General features: G+C 42.2%; 1 protein-coding gene across 1 annotated transcript; it reads right to left on the bottom strand.

The window, feature by feature from the left end:
- Positions 1-16,923: 16,923 nt before the first annotated feature.
- LOC147700795 (olfactory receptor 5V1-like) lies at positions 16,924-17,850 on the bottom strand. Its single transcript, XM_086928493.1, has one exon. The coding sequence runs from the start codon at positions 17,848-17,850 to the stop codon at positions 16,924-16,926; it is 927 nt and encodes a 308-aa protein (XP_086784619.1).
- Between the last annotated feature and the right edge of the window lie 973 nt (positions 17,851-18,823).

The following is an 18,823-nucleotide window of genomic DNA, read 5'->3' on the forward strand; positions in this document are numbered from 1 at the left end:
GCAAATAAGGAATCGCAAAATGGGATGCATGATTTAAATCGCATAATATTTGCGATTCTGTGAAAATCGCAATTTTTACAGAATCACAAATATTATGCGAATTCCAATTTGCGATTTCGCAATTCCCATTGATTCCTATGGGCCAAAAGGCCCATAGGAGTCAATGGGAAGGCATTGACATTTTGCGAATTTCAATTAGCGATTCGCAAAATGTTAATGCATTCCATGGGTGGAGGGGGGTCCAAAGGACCCCCCCCCCCCTGCACCCCTGAAATGTGTTTTGAAGTGCATGTTTCACACACACATGTCCTAAGGACTTGTGTGTCTGTAACATGACAGTGTTTTAAAATGCAATTTTGAGCATGTTAATACATTTTCGCAAATTACCACGGGGTTCACCCTCGTGGTAATTTGCAAACCCTAATTGCGAATTCGCAATTTTAAAAGTAATCATGCATTGCTTTGAAGGAATCGCAAATTTGCGATTCCTTAAAAGCAATCGCATGTTTGGAATTTGCTAAAAATAGCAATTTTTCCAAAAATGTTTGATGCACCCCAAAAACCTATTTAGGAATCGCGAACGGCCGGATTTACCGATTCGCACCGTTTGCACTTCCTAAATAGGTTGTGGCCGTTGATCTTTTTCAAAAAATAAGATAGTTGGTTGATACAGGAGTAAATGGTAAAGTGTTTGTCTGACACCCTGGTCTTTTGACTCACTCAACAGAGAGACAGTGGTGCAAACATTTGAACAAGAAAAGGCGAACCTGAGGTCACATTATCCATTATACAAATAATCATTCAATCAGCCGACACATGTTATCCTTCTCACTTCGGTTGACATGATGTGGTAGTCCAAACAGTTTTTTTTGGACGTTGATTTATTGTGGTGCACTGGTTGCAAGTGTCACCGGACAGTTAACAAGTGGATAAAAACAAGGAGATTGAAGCCTGGTTTAAAGAGACTGAGGTAAATGTATTGGGATGAATGGGGTCCAAGTAGATAGTGCATGAATGTCATCATCATTTTTTGAAACTACAGTATTTTTTTTTCTCTAACTTTTTCAGCTCCTTATTTGTTCTGTGTCTTGAGGAGAACACAGCAAGTAATCTAAGTGGGTTCGAAATGTGTAAACTGTTTTATTGTTGACCAAATAAGTGTTCATGTGGATGAAATACCACTTGTGTTTACCAAACATCTGTGCTTTTTAATTGCTACACACATGAAGAGAGCAGACTAGGGCCACCATTTGGCCATTGCCTCTTAGAAAAACGGAAACACTATAACTGTAGACAATTTCCAGAGGCACAGTGGGTTTATGAAACTGTGGGTAGAAAAAAAGTATAAAGAACAGGAGCGAAAAAGGTGTTTTATTAGTTTTTAATGTTATGTGATTTGTTTGTATATTGACAGTATGTTGTGTTATTTAATGACATGTTGTTGTGTTCTCAGAGTATGTTTAATATGTAAAAAGGTCTAAGAAAATTTTAAAAATAATTTCTTTCTAAAAAACAATTCAAAAAGAACAATTTTTACTAAAACTGATCAACATAGAAAACAAATGATATCAGATTGATTAGGTCTTTTGATCTTGAGATGAAAGGATGAATGAATGATTATCAGTACTGGCATTGTTTGTGGTGTTTTCATGACAAGCCACAGGCACCACTGGGAGTTTTTACCTGTTACTGTCTCAATCGTCTTGTTATTATTTTGTGCAAATTTAATTTGTGTTACTCAAGGTAGAAAAAAGCAGAGATAAATCCTATCTATTTCTACGTTTCCTTTGAACAAGGTCATCTTACCTTTGATAAAACTCAAAACACAAGTCGCACCTGAAAGGGAAGAATCATAAACGCTGCAAAGTGTTATCACTGCGGAAAGAGATGTGGTGAGCTGAGACAGAGGTGCAGAGGGGCAACATCCGACATCAGGAACAGGAGAAAGCAGCCAGAGCAGGAGCCCAGGACAGGACCTTAACATTACAATTAAAATAAAATGTGGAGGCCAGAGCCGAGGGAGAACAAACATGAGCTCAGTAGGCAGAGAGGCTTCAATGATGCACGTGGACGTCCTTTACTTGCTCCATGCTTTTATAAAGCACTGGAACGCTGTTGGCCTCCCACAGGACATGGGCCCCAAAGCCTAGTGTGCACCGCTGCTGCAGAGCCAAGTTAATAGGCACAATTTATTTATTCAAAGTTATGCTTTTTGGTCTGTAAAAAAACACATATTGTAAAAAGGATGGTTCTAAAAATAAATGATTGCACGAAAAAACAATGTCTCTCAAATGACAAAAGGGAGAATGTAGAATTAAATACTTTGACGTTCAAGAAGTTTTGACTTGTATGCATTTCGACGTGAAAAAAACAAAAATCTAGATGGAAAAATGTAACCACTCTTGCCCTTTACTATTACTATTATGTTCCCTTTCCTGAACCCTGACCTTGTAGGTCCTCTTTCAAGCTCAACCCTAAACACATCATACTATACCCTTTTTCTAAGCTTTGTGACTGGTTTTGTGGACTAGGAAATTATCAGAGACCCTCAGAATTTTTAAAACAGATAGCTCACAATTAATTGTATTTGGTGTTAGCAGATTTCTGCTTGCTGTGAGTCATATACAAAGGAAGAGAGGACTGAAATGCTAACATTGGAGAAGTGTGGCTCATTGGTTAGAGCGGAAGACCCTGATGCAGGGGTCCAGCCCGGGACCAGGGTTCAATTCCCGCCTCCGCGGGTCTTGGGCTCAATTTCCGCGGACCTGATAATTCTCGCCTTGGTTCCAATTCTAATCATGGGTCCCACTCTTCAACTCAGGGCAATAGCTTGCTTAATCTCCAAAACGGCCCAACAGCGCTAGGATGCCTGGCTTCACCTTGGGGGGGCCCAGGAGTGGGCCCTTCACAGGGAAAAGCCAGGAAGGGTTCCACAGCGGTATGCGTACAAGTGCCTGAGATACCCCTTCGGGAGTCGATTTGGTGAGCTGTACAAATACTACTACTACTACATTTGTAGAGTATATTATGTATTATTGTCTCGCAGTCTTGCAGAGATGTTGTTATTAGGTACTTTTATCGTTATCTGAACCGAAATAAATTTGATCATGATGATGAAAAGAGCCGATTGACTCATTTCACTTTAGTTTCCAGTGAAATGATGTCAGCACGCAATTAGCCTCAGGAGCAGGGGACGCTTTTCCGCAGCTCCTGAGGCTGTTTTGGAAGAACGGAAATACCTCTGGTGATTTCGAGTACCATGCGTAAAGACGCGTTGTAGACATCCGATGCACATGAGCACCTTTGCTCCAGATGGCTCCTGTGCATCCAGCACATGCAAGGGGTTAATTGCGATGGGTTTGGTCAGCCATTAGTCACGAGTTCACTATGCTATTGGTTCAAAGCGATACTGCAGCGACCCAAAAAGGCCAAAATGTTCTAGGGTTTCTTCTTTACCCGTTCAGAGAGGATTGTCTTGGCAGTTGGGGCTGGACAGCTCCAAGTAGAGCAGAAAAAAGGCTGAGTTGTTTATGACTTGGTTATTTATATGAATTACCATGGTGGGAAAAAAACAATGTACTGGGGAGTGGCCCTAAGCAATTAAAAGTGGCTTAGACTAATCAATCCTTAGTTTTCTGTGTTCTTCATTGTAATGCCTTAAGTTCAATGTGAAGGAACAGATGTGGGTCCCATGCTCACTGTGCTACTGGAACCAAGCAGCACTTGACTAAAAAGGCCTAACTAGACACATATGGGTCATGGGTTGCTCGTACTTCAGTTCGGAGAGGATCTGTGTTGGACATGGCCCTTTATGTTGTATCATTCCCAAACCTTTTGCCTGTCTTCTTTTATTTTGGCTGAATTTGTTTTTGTTGGCCTTAGGACTAGGCACATTTAACCCCTGCTAACCAGTGCTACAGTGCTTGTGCTCTCAACATAAAATATTGTAGAATTGACGTATACTCAATTGGCGAATTTAATTTAGTTACACGTCCCTATCAAATTGGCACTACATGTAGCCTGGTCCTGTAAATTGCATTCTACTAGTAGGCCTGCAGCACTGATTAATCCGCCTACTTAAGTAGACCTTTAAACATGTCTCAGGCCTGCTATTGCAGAGCCTGTGTGTGCAGGTATTTCGAACTGGCAATGTAAGCCTTTTGCCATGCCCAAACCTTACTTTGAAAAATGTGTAAGTCAGCCCTAAGGTAGGCCATATACAGCTCAGAGGGTAGGATGCAATGTATTTTAAAAGCAGGACACATATGTTTATGTTGTACATATCCTCCAATGCTTACATTTCTTTTTCACTACTGTGAGGCCTATCTCTCACATAGGATAGCTTGGGAGTTTCCTTTTATATTTTGTAAGTGTAATTTCCAAATGGAAAGAGATGACTGCTTCATGTTTGGTGTCTCTGGAATCCTAATTTAATCTAACATATGGTGAAGTCCAATTTTAGATTGCAATACTGAAAATGCCACTTTTAGAAAGCTACTCTTCTCTTTCCCTAGTCATTTGGGGCTTGCAGCCTGTCTCTGGGTCACATGACTGGCTGTAGCTGGCTGTAGCTGGCTGTAGCTGACAGTGGGCTTTGTGTTTTGCACTTAGACAGCCATGCACAGTGGGAGCTTAGGTGCGACTGGATGTGCCCTTACTGGTAGAATGGGATGGAGGAGCTGGGCACAGCCACACTTACTCTTGAATAGGCTGTGTCCTGTCAACGACATAAAGGGCTAATTAGCTTCGGTGGAGCCCTGGATTTCATATTTGGTGCATATTTGTAATTTTATTATAGTATAACTGATGGTTGCCCTGTACGAAGGCTTATGAACTAACACAACAAATCTGAGTTAGTTATGGTAGAAAGCCAATGATAAAGGTTACGTGTCTGATTGTTTATAATGAGATATTATAATTAGGGCAGTAGGCCTGAGATTAATTGTGAAAAACAGAAGTTAATATCAATAGACATTTACAGGTAGATTGTGGTTACTCTGTGTTAAAGCCTACAGATTGATAATATGTGATATTGAAAATCATCGATTACCTTCCGTGGATCCAGCGCAGGAAAGGCAGGGGATCTGTGCACTTCAAAGCCATTCCTCTAAAAACGTTTCCCCCACTTCAAAGGTGATAGTAAGTAAGTAAGTAATTTATTATTTGCATAGTTACTTAAAACATTGCAATACAAAACTTTTGAAATAAACAGTATGACAAATAGAAACATTTAAATTGCCTTTCTGTATAAAGGAGGAACAGTATATCAACTCACAATTTACCTTCCTAAGAAAGATCCTGAAATCCCATGATTTAGATAGCAATAAATAATATAGATCCATGTTTGACCTGGCATTTTTGGCGTGGTTTCCCCTGTCTTTTTGGCCTCTACCACCTGTATTTTTGATTTTGTGCTGGATTTCGTTTTTGCTGGTTTAGATGCTTTGGACACTAAGCCACTGCTGATCAGTGCCAGAGTATAAGTGCTCCCTTTGTAAATTGTTATGATGATTGGATATACATGATTGGCATATTTATATCACCAAGAAGTCCCTAGTAACGTGCACTGGGTGTGCCAGGGCTGGTGATGACAAATGCTACTAGTGGGCCTGCAGCACTGATTGTGCCACCCACATGAGTAGATCCAAAATGGCGTCTCAGGCCTGCCACTGGAACAAGATAGGACATAAGAGTCTAGTATCCCTGAACTCAGAATTTAATAACACATCTTTTAGGAAAGGTTGTTTTTGAATCCTGTGTTTGAGAACAGCACTTTTAGAAAGTTGCTGTTCTCTTGTCTGACCTTCCTGTGTGCCTTGGCCTGTTTGTGTATTGACGGTCTGGTTTGAGAGTGACAGGGGCTGGGGATTCCCTAGGAGGCTGGCTGAGTCAGCCCTAGGCTGAATGACTGCATTTGCAACTTGAGTGGTGAGAGGAGATAGCACCTGGGCCTGAATAGGGCTGTGCCTGCCTTCCACAATGCTGGCTCGACCTCCTGCTGGGCGGCTGACGACCCTGCCCCTCGCTCTGAAAGGAAAGGAGAAGCCAGGATAACAAAGTGCTCAAGAAACACCCAGAACTGGTTCAGACCGGGCTCAGGGCCCACTTGCACCATGAGAACAGAAAATTAGATCATCCTGGAATCAAGAAAGAACCTCTGCCAAGGAGAAAGCTGAAACTGAAGAAGGAATATTGTCCAGCTGTTGCTCTGCTGGATTGCCCTGCTGTTGCTTTGCTGCCAAGGAGAGGGGAAGGACTTTGCTATGCTGTGTCCCCTTGCTTGAAGGATCTTTAACCGCTCCTGCTGAATCACAACAAACACTCTTCTTTCAGCAAGCAAGAGCTGTCAAAATGTTCTCACTTGCTGGGAGCAAAGCTTTTGTCTGTTTCCCTGCCCACTGTCAAGCACGCAGAGAAACAGACAAGTTGCTTTCACACACAGGAAGCTTTCAGGAGGCAGGGAACCCGCTGTGACCACAGGTGCCTTGGTAAGAGCACAAAGAGGTCAAATGAAGGTCAGAAACCAGCAAAAAGAGGCAGAATAAATGTCAGAAAGAGGCAAGATCGAGGTAAGAAATGAGCAGAATGAGTCAGACTAGCGGTCAGCAACAAGCACAAAGAGGCTATAAATGGGAGAAATTAGCATAGAAAAGGCAGAATAAATGTCAAAAATTAGGAGAAAAAGGCAACATAGAGGTAAGAAACGAGCAGCAAGAGGCAGAATGAAGGTCAGAAATGAGCAGAAAGAGGCAGATTACAGGTTGACAATGAGCAGAAAGAGGCTAAATTAAGATGACAAATGAGCAGCAAGAGGCAGAATAGAGGTCAGAAACGAGCCAAAGGAGGGATGATAAAGGTGGGAAACTAGCAGAAAGAGGCAAAATAAAGGACAGCAATGAGAAGTACGAGGCAATACAAGGTACGATATAAGGAGAAATAGTGAGAAACGAGCCAAAAAAGGAACATAAATGTCAGAAATGAGAAGAAAAAGACAAAATAAAGGTCAGAGACAAGCTTTCTGAGAATTGCTGAGACCCTGTAAGAGGTCCCACCCTTTCCCCATCCACTCTGCAAAGAGGCCTCCTGATCCACTACTGGTTGAGGCATGAAGTCCCCTTGACTGATACGGGTTGTTGGAGCCAAGAACCATTATTATTGCCTAAAGTAATTCCACCACAGCATATCACTGAGACTTGGTTGAAGGCCTTGTCCCCTTCCTTAACAACTCTGCACAGGGTCCTCCTGGTGCACAACTGGTTAGGGGATGAAGCCCCCTTGGCTGATGAGGATCGTTGGGGGCCAAAATCCCCTATTGTTGCCACAAGTAGGTTCCCTTCAGCTTGTTTACCAAGGCATAGTCGGAGGCCCTGCCCCCTTTCTCAAACACTTTGCAAAAGGCCTAGTCCTCCTGGTGCACTACAGGTTGTATCCATGGTCACTCACACTTGATAACGCTCACCTGTCGCACAAAACAATTCTGCTCCATTGCAGAGTGCAGACTTTATCTGTAACTGCATTTTCCACAGCATGTGCAGTTGCTGAACTTCACAAAATCCACTGAAAAATCCAATGGTTACTGAGTCTTTATAGTTAGGCTTAAATTACACTGGTCCGAAAATAGAGAAATTCAGCAGTTAAAGTTATCTGACATGTCATGAGTGATGTAATAACTGAGGTCATAATGAGTGCATTGTATGGGTGTAAGTTACAGTAAGCTTTGATAAATTTGACTTCTGAATTACAATGGTTTTGTATGACTGAAAGGATATGTTATTGAATTTGTAAAGGGCATGGCTGCCCTATTGACGGGGCAACCCAGCGCTAGATCCGCAGATGCCAACTGAAGATGGAAGCGGAAACAAGGATTATTCATGGAAGAACCAGGTGTTAACTGCCCTCCTGTAAACCCTTTGATCCTGTTTGCTCTTGATAGTACTTTGGAGGGTTTTCCAGAGTGATTACACTAATGCCCGGAATGACCAGCCTCCAGCCCATGTACTTCTAACATGGGGAACACGTAACAGATGTTTATTAGAGGAGCGAAGGGCACGTTCTGGTACATAGGGGATGAGAAGATTAGATAAAACAAGGGGGGCGTGGGCATGGAAAATTCTGTGAGAGATACACAAGGACTTGAATTGAATTCCCCTTTCTACCAGGAGCCAGAGCAACTTACATATGAATTTGGCGGTAGGGAAATATTTCAGGAGGGTGAACAGGGTACGAGCTGCAAAGTTCTGCACCCTATAAAGAAGATAGATGCCTGCTTTCTTAGCACCCAATTGAGGTAAAGAGTGGCTACAAGGGATTTCGTTTATCTATTGCTTTTTGATCAACTTGCGAGTTAGTTAGCAGAAATCTAACCCCAATGTATCCATAGAATAACAACAAAACTTTTCATTAATGAAAACACTGAATTTTAGTTCACTAATTAAATAGGAATGTAAATATTTTAAGTCACATCACTAGGATGTGGAGCACATCATTTTTCTGTCCAATTTTTTAGTATTGTGTTTGTCTATGTGGTTATTCAATTCAGTTGGCATATTAAGTAATTGCAATATATTGTTCTTACTTAGGGGGCACTCATTGCAAAAATATTACAGTCCTGATGATGGTCTTATAGACATCTGCAACCAAGACTGAAACGTCGACCTTTTCATCATCTCCAAAAGCAATCCACCTGCACCAAGAGTTAACCATCGTACATTGTTTGACTTGGTTACTTTCCATGAATTCAAGGAGCTGATGAGATGGTATGAACTGACCTGTTGATTTTTGCATACATCTGTCCATAACATCTTTTGCTGATACTGATTTGTTCATCATATCCCTGTATATGTATTTGTTGATTTATTCAATATAATACTTTTTCAGATAAAACTACTTTTCTGTTTGCTCTTTTCCCCCTTTTTTCCTTGTTTCTGCTTATGATTTACTGTTTTCATTAATGAAAATTTTTGCTGTTATCCTATGGATACATTGGGGTTAGATTTCTCCTAACTAACTCGCAAGTTGATCAAAAAGCAATAGATAAACGAAATCCCTTGTAGCCACTCTTTACCTCAATTGTTCATTGCCCAAGCCTACAAGGGTTGACTGGGTTACCCATTTCTCTCTTACGTTCTTAGCACCCAGGCACAGAGAGTTGCAATAATTCAGTCTAGAGAGGATAGTTGACTAGATAATGGTCTGGCATGAATGAGCATGGAAGAACCTAAGCAGTGGCTTCAATCCGCGTAGGAGTCCAAAATAACTGCCCACCACAGATTTTGTCTGTGAATAAAAAGTGAGTGCTCGGTCTAACCAAACTCTCAGGTTTTTTACGGTCTCCTTTGGGGTAGGGTAAGCTCTAAACACGGCAGGATACAATTTATCACGCCAAAGCTGTGTGTCCCTTCCTAATGAGGAAAATTGAATTTTATATGACCTATGTATCCCCTACGTGTACCCCAACGTGTACACTTTCCCTCTATGGCCGAAATGAAGACGCATTTGCATTTGCGTCCAACGTTAACATGTCAACTACCAGGCCCTCCATGAACAAAACGATAATTCAGCCTTAAGGCCTACGTTGCCAATGCATTCACATGGTACACGTTTTAACATCGAGATGCCCACGTTTTTGTGGCCCAGTTGAGCCAGGCCCTGAATTCAGGCTCCGAGCCTCTTCTGTCTCTGAAAGCTGCAGTTTAGGTATGCATCCCTGACCTCTCCCCCACTCCTTTCCAGTCGAGAGGTGCCCGGCCTGCCAAGACGATATTTTGCCTACAGTTATCTGCTCTGCCTCCGTAGAAACACATTCCAGTCTAGTGAAATAGGTAAACATTTTCCGCCTGCAGAGCATAGGGCCTAGCCCTCCTGTCTCCCTATACATGATTTACTGAACCTGTTACCATAGTAAGCCCATGGCCCCCTGCGCAATGCACGTAGAAATATATGCACCCACTAGCATTCAGTGATGAACGGCCTCTGTTCGAGAGACCTTTACTTCAGACAATACATCCTCCAAACATAAGATGTCAGATATGCCAAGGTACAGGTCGCTCTGACTTCCCAGACTCCAGTCTCCTCTACTAGTGCTAAAGTCAACCCCCAGCTCTCTCCAGTTACACGTCATTTTCACATCATGGCCAGTTGCGCGCAAATGTAGGGTAAAGGTTTCTGCTGACCCTGCAGACCTCTCTATGCATCCACCCACCTGTGACACTCATATGACTCATCGAGTGAACACCTTCGTGCACGCCTATTTACACGCCTTCTTTCACGCCCATGTGGTCCTTATCTCTCTCTTTCTCACTTGCTTCTCCTGGAGTGTTCCGCCTACTGTATTCATTGCAATTATGTGGCTTTTACTATATATAATGTGTGATGTTAATAAAGCGTTAGATATCCCTTCCTGAACCTTAGTGGTGATGGAACCCGATTCTCCCCTGGCTCAAGCCATTGAATTAAAGCCCTTTTGAACTCGGACACCACGGACTCTGCCTCTCATTTTTTTAGCTATCCTTATTGTTATTAATGTATAGAAAAATGACTAGGTAAATTATATTTACGACACTGTAAGGAGAATCTCGGATTTGCTTGCATGCAGCAGAATGACAGTTCGCTATCATCCATTCCACAATGGCCATCATGTCATTGTGTAACTTGGCAATTTGTTGGTCAGAGGTGTTGGATAAAGAGATCACAAGCTGAGTATCATCATTGTAAATGTAAATGTAAATGTGGGTGTACTTGTAAAGCGCACTGCGACTCCATGGAGTATCCTGGCGCTGAAGACCGCTGGGGAACCCGTCCTGGTTTTCCCTGTGAGATGGTCCCTTTCTGGGTATCTCCAAGGTGAAACCAGGCATCCCCGGCATCTGCGGGGGGCCGTTGTAGAGATGAGGCAAGCTTAATGCCCAGAGTTGCCGAGTGTGTTAGCTGGTTAGAGTAGGCACCGAGGCGAGAATTATCGAGTCCGTTTTGACCCTGGTCCACAACCCTGCCGCACCGGGAATTGAACCCTGGTCCTGGGCCGTCCTCTGCTTACGCGTCTGCTGCCTCTAACCAGTGAGCCACACCACTCCACGTATGAGTCATATGTATGAGCCCATAGAGAGGCACCTGCTTTTTGCAACTCCTGCCAGGGGTTGAAGGTAGATATTGAATAATGTTGGCCTTAGGGCTGAGCCCTGAGGGAACCCTGTGATGTACGAGCTGCTTCTGGGAGCCGTAGGGAGGTGAGATTACTTGAAAAGATCTATCTGATAGAAAGGATACAAACCAGTTGAGAGTGGTGACCCCTAAGCCAATCTCTTGTAAATGTTGCACCAGGAGTTTATGAGATACAGTGTTGAACGCAGCGCTGAGGTCAAGAAGAATCAAGGCAGAGGTATGGCCCTCATCCAATGAACTCCGCTAATGTTTAGTCACTGCCAGCAAGGCTGATTCAGTGCTGTGGTCAGTTCAAAAGCCCTTCTGTGCGGAGTCTAGAATATTGTTGGATTCCATCAATTTGATCAGAATGGAGTTGATGTGAGACTCAATGACTTTTGCCACAAAAGGAAGTAGTGAGATCGGGCACAAGCTTTCTGGTTTGGAGGCATCCAAGGTTTGCTTTTTTAGCAGATGAATGACCTTGGCATGCATCCACAAGGCTGGTATGACTTCAGATGCTAAAGATAAGTTTATCAGTCTACAGAGTCTAGATAGGAGTAAGGCTAAAGCTGATCGGGTTTGAAAGGATCTGCTGGGGATCCCGATTTAATTTTATAGCACAGAGTCCTTAAAGTTTCACAGGATAGCACCAGGAAGGAGGATAGAAGATGGTCCAAATGGCTAGTGTGATCAATACACCCTTCAGCATTAGTATCAATTGGGAAAAGTTCATAAATGTCCTCATCTTTTTTATCAAAAAAAGTGTCTAAGGCCTCGCATTGGGAGTTAGATATAATGGTGGGAGCCCCTGCTGAAGGGGGATTTCCAAAATCATTCAGCAAGCAGAAGATACTTTTCGATAGATTGTTACTATTTTTGATTTTTTCTGCAAAATATTCATCATATGTTTCCCTTATAGCTTCATGGTAGGCCTTGTTAGGTGAGCAATATTGTGTTTTGCCAGATCATATTTGTATCTCCACGAACATTCTGGAACTTTGCGTTTTTCCTCATCTGGGCTGGGATCTCATTAAAACAAGGGATTGTGTACATTCTGTCACAAGGCATAAGCATGATAGGAATATGTTTATCAAGGGAATGTGTGAGCCATTCTTTGACGTGGCTATCAGCTGCTTCAAAATCACCAGCCAATTATGGTGTTTGGGAACATAAAGTGTCTTAGAGGAGATTGGCGTTTAACTTGTGCCAGGGGCGTTTTAAGATGAGCTTAGGGTGAGTGTGTGGTGGCAGCATTTCACAGAGGAGTGCCATGGAAATATGAATATGATATGTCTGGGCCATAGGCAGGGGGAAAGGACTTTAAAGGAAGGTTAGAAAACACTGGACCTAGAAGGTGACCGGCATAGTGTGTTGAGCTAGTAAAAAATTGTGGTAGTTGACAGGTTGCGAGGTCTGCCAGAAAACTAGTGATCTCACCATCTTGGCGGTCCTCAAGGTGAAGATTAAGATCTCCCACGATATTAAAGTTAGCAGACTTAGTGGCCAGGATGGTAATGAAATTGGTTAGCGATTCCCTAAATTTTCTTGCATGGTCCGGGAGGGCGATAGATAAGCAGTCTGCATTCACAATCTGTGATCGACTCATTAGTTAGACTACATGCATAGTTGGTTTTATATATGATTGCTATACCTCCACCACTTCCATCCACCCTATTTAGTGTCTTTATTAAATAAATCCCTGAGATAGCGCTGTCTGTGGCTCAGCATTAGTAACGTAGGTAAGCCAGATCTCTGAGAGATATAGGACATTGGGTCCTTCTGCCTGGATCATATCAAACACCTCATTATGGCGTTTTGCTAAGGAGAGACAGTCTAGACTGAGGAACTTTAAAGCATGGGAGGAGGGCATTGCAACATGGCCATCAATCATGGTTTTGTTATGGCAATATTCATAGAAAAACATGTGATCAACTGGTTCCCAGACCTGGCTAAGAGAGGGATTCAAAGCAGTTCTCCGTAAGTGAAATTCCTTAAGAGGTATACCTGTCTGTGAGTGTCCAAATGCGGCGTCCAGGCATGGACGGGCGCAGATAGCGTTGCCTTTGGCGCTCTTCAGCATGCCAGCGGCATGCGTCCACACTGTGTCTGAACTGAAATGGCTGGGGGCACAACTGGCTCCTCTAGACCTTGCATCTGATTTTGCAATGCAAACCCAATCAGTGTAGGCAGTCCTGCAGGCGGAGTTCAGCCTAAATGAGCACAAACGACTATAGCAGCAAAGGGCAGTGAAATTTAAAAGCAGATTTTTAAAAAAGGGCTGTAGACCGAAACAATGAACACTAGCATTTGCTTCAGTCAGGTAAGAGCAGTTTACTGTATCCATGCTACGACCGACCTGAAATGGCTGTGGGCACAACTGGCTCCTCCCCACTTTGCTTCTGATTGGACAAAGACACCATATCAGTGTAGGCAGTGCCGCAAGTGGAGTTCAGCCCAAGAAATATGACTCTTACTATAACCTCTATGTAACATTAGTGTTATCAGTTATGTTATGTTATGTTATGAACTTATATCGCGCACAAATCACCGGGGGGCATCTCAGCGCTTTTCCCAGTCACCACTGGAGAGCGGAGTGGCAAAACAGAAATTAGGGCAACTAATACAGGTGAGCTTTGAGGTGTTTCCTAAAGGCAAAATAAGAGGAAATGCCACGCAGGGCCACTGGGAGACTGTTCCAATATTTAGGGTCTTAACAGGAAAAGGCCCTACCCCCCGACCTGCTGCGCTTGATGCTTGGCACGTGAAGTAATCGCATCAAATGAGGTCTCAGCGCCCAGGTGGGTCTGTATCTTTCCACTTTCTTTTGCAGATACACAGGACCTAAGCCCTGAAGTGCAGAGAAAGTCAAACAACAGACCTTGAAAAAGAACCTTTGTTTGACTAGAAGCCAGTGGAGGGGTTTCAGCAAAGGCAGTGACGGGGGCCAGCTGGTTGAATCAGAACCAGTCTGGCAGCAGTGTTCTGAATAACCTGCAACTTTCTCAAGTGGGATACTCCAACCTCGGCTAGCAGGGCATTGCCATAGTCTAGCCGGCTGATGATCGTCGCTTGGGTAAGCATCTTTCGATGAGTCATGGGAATAAAGGGGAGGATTTTTTCGCAACAACTTTAACGTGAAATAGCAAGCCCCGGCTATTGAGGATATGTTGTCTTGCATTGAGAGGGTTTGGTTCAGTTTGATGCCCAGATTGTTAACACTCTGTGCCAGCACAGGAGGGGCACCGAGTTGCGTAGGCCACCAGTCCGAGGACCATGACTCTCCTGCCTTGCCCAGAAGCATTACTTCTGTCTTGCTTGGGTTGAGCTGAAGATAGTTTTTTCCATCCAGTTGGAAATCTCCAGCATACCTGTACAGAATCGGCGTCTATCGGCCTCTCTATCTGGTCCACAGTTGAACACCAATTGGGTGTCATCGGCGTATGACACCATTTTGAACCCCAGGGCTTCCACCACCTTAGCCAATGGCACCATATAGATATTAAAAAGGGTGGAGCTAAGGCAGGAGCCCTGGGGGACACCTTTGTCCAGCAAGGTGTTTTTGGACTGATAGGGGCCCATGGTGACAGTTTGGTATCTGTCCTGCAGAAAGCTCTGCAGCCACTTAAAGGCTTGACCCTGGATACCAGCAGAGCTCAACCTCTCTGCGAGCTTTGTGTGAGAGATGGTATCAAACGCCGCGGAGAGGTCAAGCAGGACCAGAATTGCCGAGCCTCCTGCGTCCATAGTCATCCTGAAGGAATCAGTTACGGCCAGCAGGGCAGTTTCTGTACTAAAGCCCCATCTGAACCCAGATTGTGAGGGGTCCAGGATGTTATTTGATTCTAGATGTCTATTTTATTGCTGATTAATATAGCGTTCCAGCATTTTTCCCAAGAGGGGGAGCAAGGAGATGGGGCGGTAGTTGCCTAAGTCCTGAGGATTGGCCGTGGCCTTCTTGAGTATTAGGCGGACAAAGGCTTCCTTCCATCAGTGAATATATATGTGCGTTCTAAAGGCATGTGTGTGGTATAGAGTTGAGTTTTAAAGGCAATGCATGGATAAGTCACTGCGCGTTAAAGGCATGCATGCAAAAGGTATTCATTGTAATGTCATGCCACCATATTGGATTAATTGTCAATGTACTGGTGCTAGACTTCCCAACACATCCATTACTTTAAAATCTAACAATTGTCTTGAAGACTTTTAAACGGGCACAGTGGAGGCTTGCATGCCTACATTTTGGAGACTTGTTTAAGACAACATTGTTGTCTTCTTTTCAGACTATTCATATGAAATATGGTGTAAGGTCTTTTCTTGTCTTCTTTATGTCCATCTTGTCTTCCCTCCATGTTCAGTCTGGGGACATCTAGAATGTTAATGATGTCACAGAATGTTGTGTGACTCATGTAAGTCAGTAGAATCCTGACTTAGCTGATGGAAGCCGCTCCTGGTGGGGCCTTCTTACCAACCTACTTCTTGGCATACCTTCTTCCCTGACCTACCTATTTACCACCTCTGTACTACAACTTGAATACAGATACTTCCTGGAATTACTACAGTGAACTCCTGTGAGGTATTTACTTTCAACAGAATGGCTCATATCTGAGTAAATATTGTGTCCACCAATGACTGAAAGGCTATACTCTGCACAAGTAGCAGATTATCAAGCACATTCCCATCCAAACTATTCTGCTGTTTCTGCAGGCATTTTGACAAAATTGTCACATCTTCCTCAAATTCAACTAACCCTTGACTAAATAAAATTCGGTCAGGGGATAAAGGCAAAAAACAAAAAATGAGACGAGTTCCTAATTTTTGAATTTCTCATTAGTAACGGCACACATTTAATGAAGAAAAACGTCTCTACCACCTAACATAAAGACACATTTTAATTTTATAGACTACAGTACACAAAAGAGACAACACTGTGAAAAACATTACAGAGAATGGGCCTCTTTCTTGGCCCTCATGTAATTGACAGGGTTTGCTGTTTTGTATAACTCTACTTAGATGACTAAGCTGCGCTTGCAGGTTCAAAATGCCTTGCTCTCATGATGAGTGAGCTGAGCACCGTGGCCATGAATCGTCTCATCTGCAATTCATGAGTGTTAAAGCCTTCACACTAGACTCATGTTTGCAAACCTATGTCAGAGAACAGACAGTATCCTGGTGTTTTGAAGCCTTTAAGCTTCTGTGCGCTTCTAGTTTAACAGCGGATTCCTGAGAGAGAAGACATGGTGGCTGCACAGTTAATCTCTAAAATGTTGTAAGGCATGCAAAATTAGGAAAATAGAAAATTAAACAACTTAACAAGTAACAAAACGATAGATGATGTAGAAAACTGTATACTTTGTTTACATTTTTTCTCAACTTTACACAAAAAATAAATAAACCTATGTCTATATATCCAAATGTCCCTATGTATTTAAAGTTATGCCTTCAAAATCACTTTAAAAGCCCTAAATAGATCCCAACATTTTATTTCAAAACTTATTTTGTCAAATGTTAGGTTGCTGTGGCACTGAGATCTTTGTATTCATGATTTAAAATAATAATGTTACTTTTATTAACATTTCTGCAACCACTCCTGTTGTGAAACTGTTCTGCAATTAAATGGTTGTGTCTTTGGAAATCCTTTTTTCAATAAGCCTTCTTCTAAAACACTTGCATCAAGATTGAAATTTGGAAAAACATAAACAGTTTGGGATTAATACATCAGTAGATGTAATAGTATTACAATAGTAGTTTAGAAAATGACTTTCTTTCATGCAGTATCATACATTACGTTGCTTTCTTTGATTTCCTCAGGGCTTTTTTAAACTCAGTATTTTTCAAACAGTATATAATTGGGTTACACAGTGGAGCAACAGCGACATATGACAAAGACATTATCTTGTTGTCCTTAGTTGAATATGTGGATGTCGGCCGCAAGTGCGTAGAAGAGAGACATGCAAAGAATAAAACAACCACAGTGAGGTGGGAGGCACACGTGGAGAAGGCCTTGTCCTTCCCACTCTTGGATTTGATTTTCATAATTGAGGCAGCAATTTTACCATAAGATATGATGATTAAAATAAATGACGTAATTCCTATTCCAACTCCACTGACGTAAATGAGTGTCTCATTGTTGAAAGTGCCACTGCATGAAATCTTTAACAGGGCAGTCAAATCACAGAAAAAGTGGTTAATTGTGTGGGATTTGCAGAACGAGAGCTTGGACACAAGCACAATATGTGGAACTGCATGAATAAGACCAACTATCCAGCTCCCAGAAGCCACACACATGCACACAGCCTTGTTCATGATGGTCATGTAACGCAGAGGATTGCAGATAGCGACATACCGATCATAAGCCATGACTGTAAGAATGAGGATCTCAACCGTTGCCATACCAATGAAAAAAAACAACTGTAGCAGACATTCAGTAAAAGACACCAATATGCCCTCCAAAAAGAAGTGGGCTAGCATCTGTGGAAAAAGGACTGTGACGTAACAGATATCAAGAAAGGACAAATGTGTCAAGAAGAAGTACATAGGTGTGTGCAGATGTGAGTTTGAGTAAGTTGTTGTAAGGATCAGAAGATTTCCTACTAGAGTTAACAGGTAAACTATTAAAAATGCAACAAAAAGTGGAATTTGCAACTGCGGAATATCTGAAAATCCAACAATTAAAAAATATTCAGGGGAGCTCAGATTTTCTTTATTCATTTATCAAGCAATGCAGCAATGCTAGAAATTGAAGATACCCTGTGGATAAAAAAAATGAAGTTAATTGATTTGATTGATTGCTACCAGGCATTAACAAAAAATAAAACTATTAAATGAAACATGTGTGAGCACAGAGGTACTATTCTAACATGTATTATTATTTTGTCTCTCCACATCTAAAGTGCAATACCACTTTTCTTGATGAACTATATTTTCTTCCTAGACCTGGGACACTGAGAGTGCAGCTCACAAATTTGGGAAAGGCCGTCTCTAACACTTGCTTCAACAAAAGTTCCTAAATTTCATGTATTAAAGAGACCTAAACCACAACATAAAATTATCCTGGAAGCTGATGCCACTGAAAAATGTCTCTCAGATGTACAAAAAAAGCTGTGTGCTATTACTGTTCGATAAAACACACATCCTGAATGAAGTTTGAGCTGTGCCATAAAGTGTTGGCACCCTTGTTTACCACACTGCCAGTTCCCTGTCCTCTAAATGACGACTGTGAACTGGTGACATATTTGTTCTGCACAAGGCTACAGAATAGATCTGCAAGGCATGGCGCACCTGGTGGGGAAAACAATGCAATAAGAAAACTCCTCCATATTTAGGCCATTTTTTTTTTTTCCGAAAATAAACTCCTGCATATGGTTTTAGATATGAAAAAAGAGTGCCAAGAGTAATGCAACAATGGAGCAGTTTTGCTGAACTTACATCTGCAGCAAAATCAGAGGAACCTTTTGACAAACAATCCATCCAACGTAAAGAGTAACATCTGATCTGCCTGGCATGCTTACCTCTTGTTTGAAAAGGAAAGTGCACACCAGGTTTCGTGTATTATTGGTCTAAGAGTAATTTAGACATGTGTATTAACAGTAAGAAATTCTTCAACCATATTGTTTTGATAGATGTTGTTTATTTTATTTGATTTTAGAGTTTTTTTTGGTTTCTTTTTCTTCCTTATCTTTTT

The sequence above is a fragment of the Lissotriton vulgaris genome, chromosome 7 (genome assembly GCF_964263255.1).
Source record: "Lissotriton vulgaris chromosome 7, aLisVul1.2, whole genome shotgun sequence".
Lineage (NCBI taxonomy): Eukaryota > Metazoa > Chordata > Amphibia > Caudata > Salamandridae > Lissotriton > Lissotriton vulgaris.

Bases quoted from the DNA above. Each gene is read 5' to 3' on its own strand.
- LOC147700795 (XM_086928493.1), bottom strand. From the start codon at position 17,850: ATGAATAAAGAAAATCTGAGCTCCCCTGAATATTTTTTAATTGTTGGA.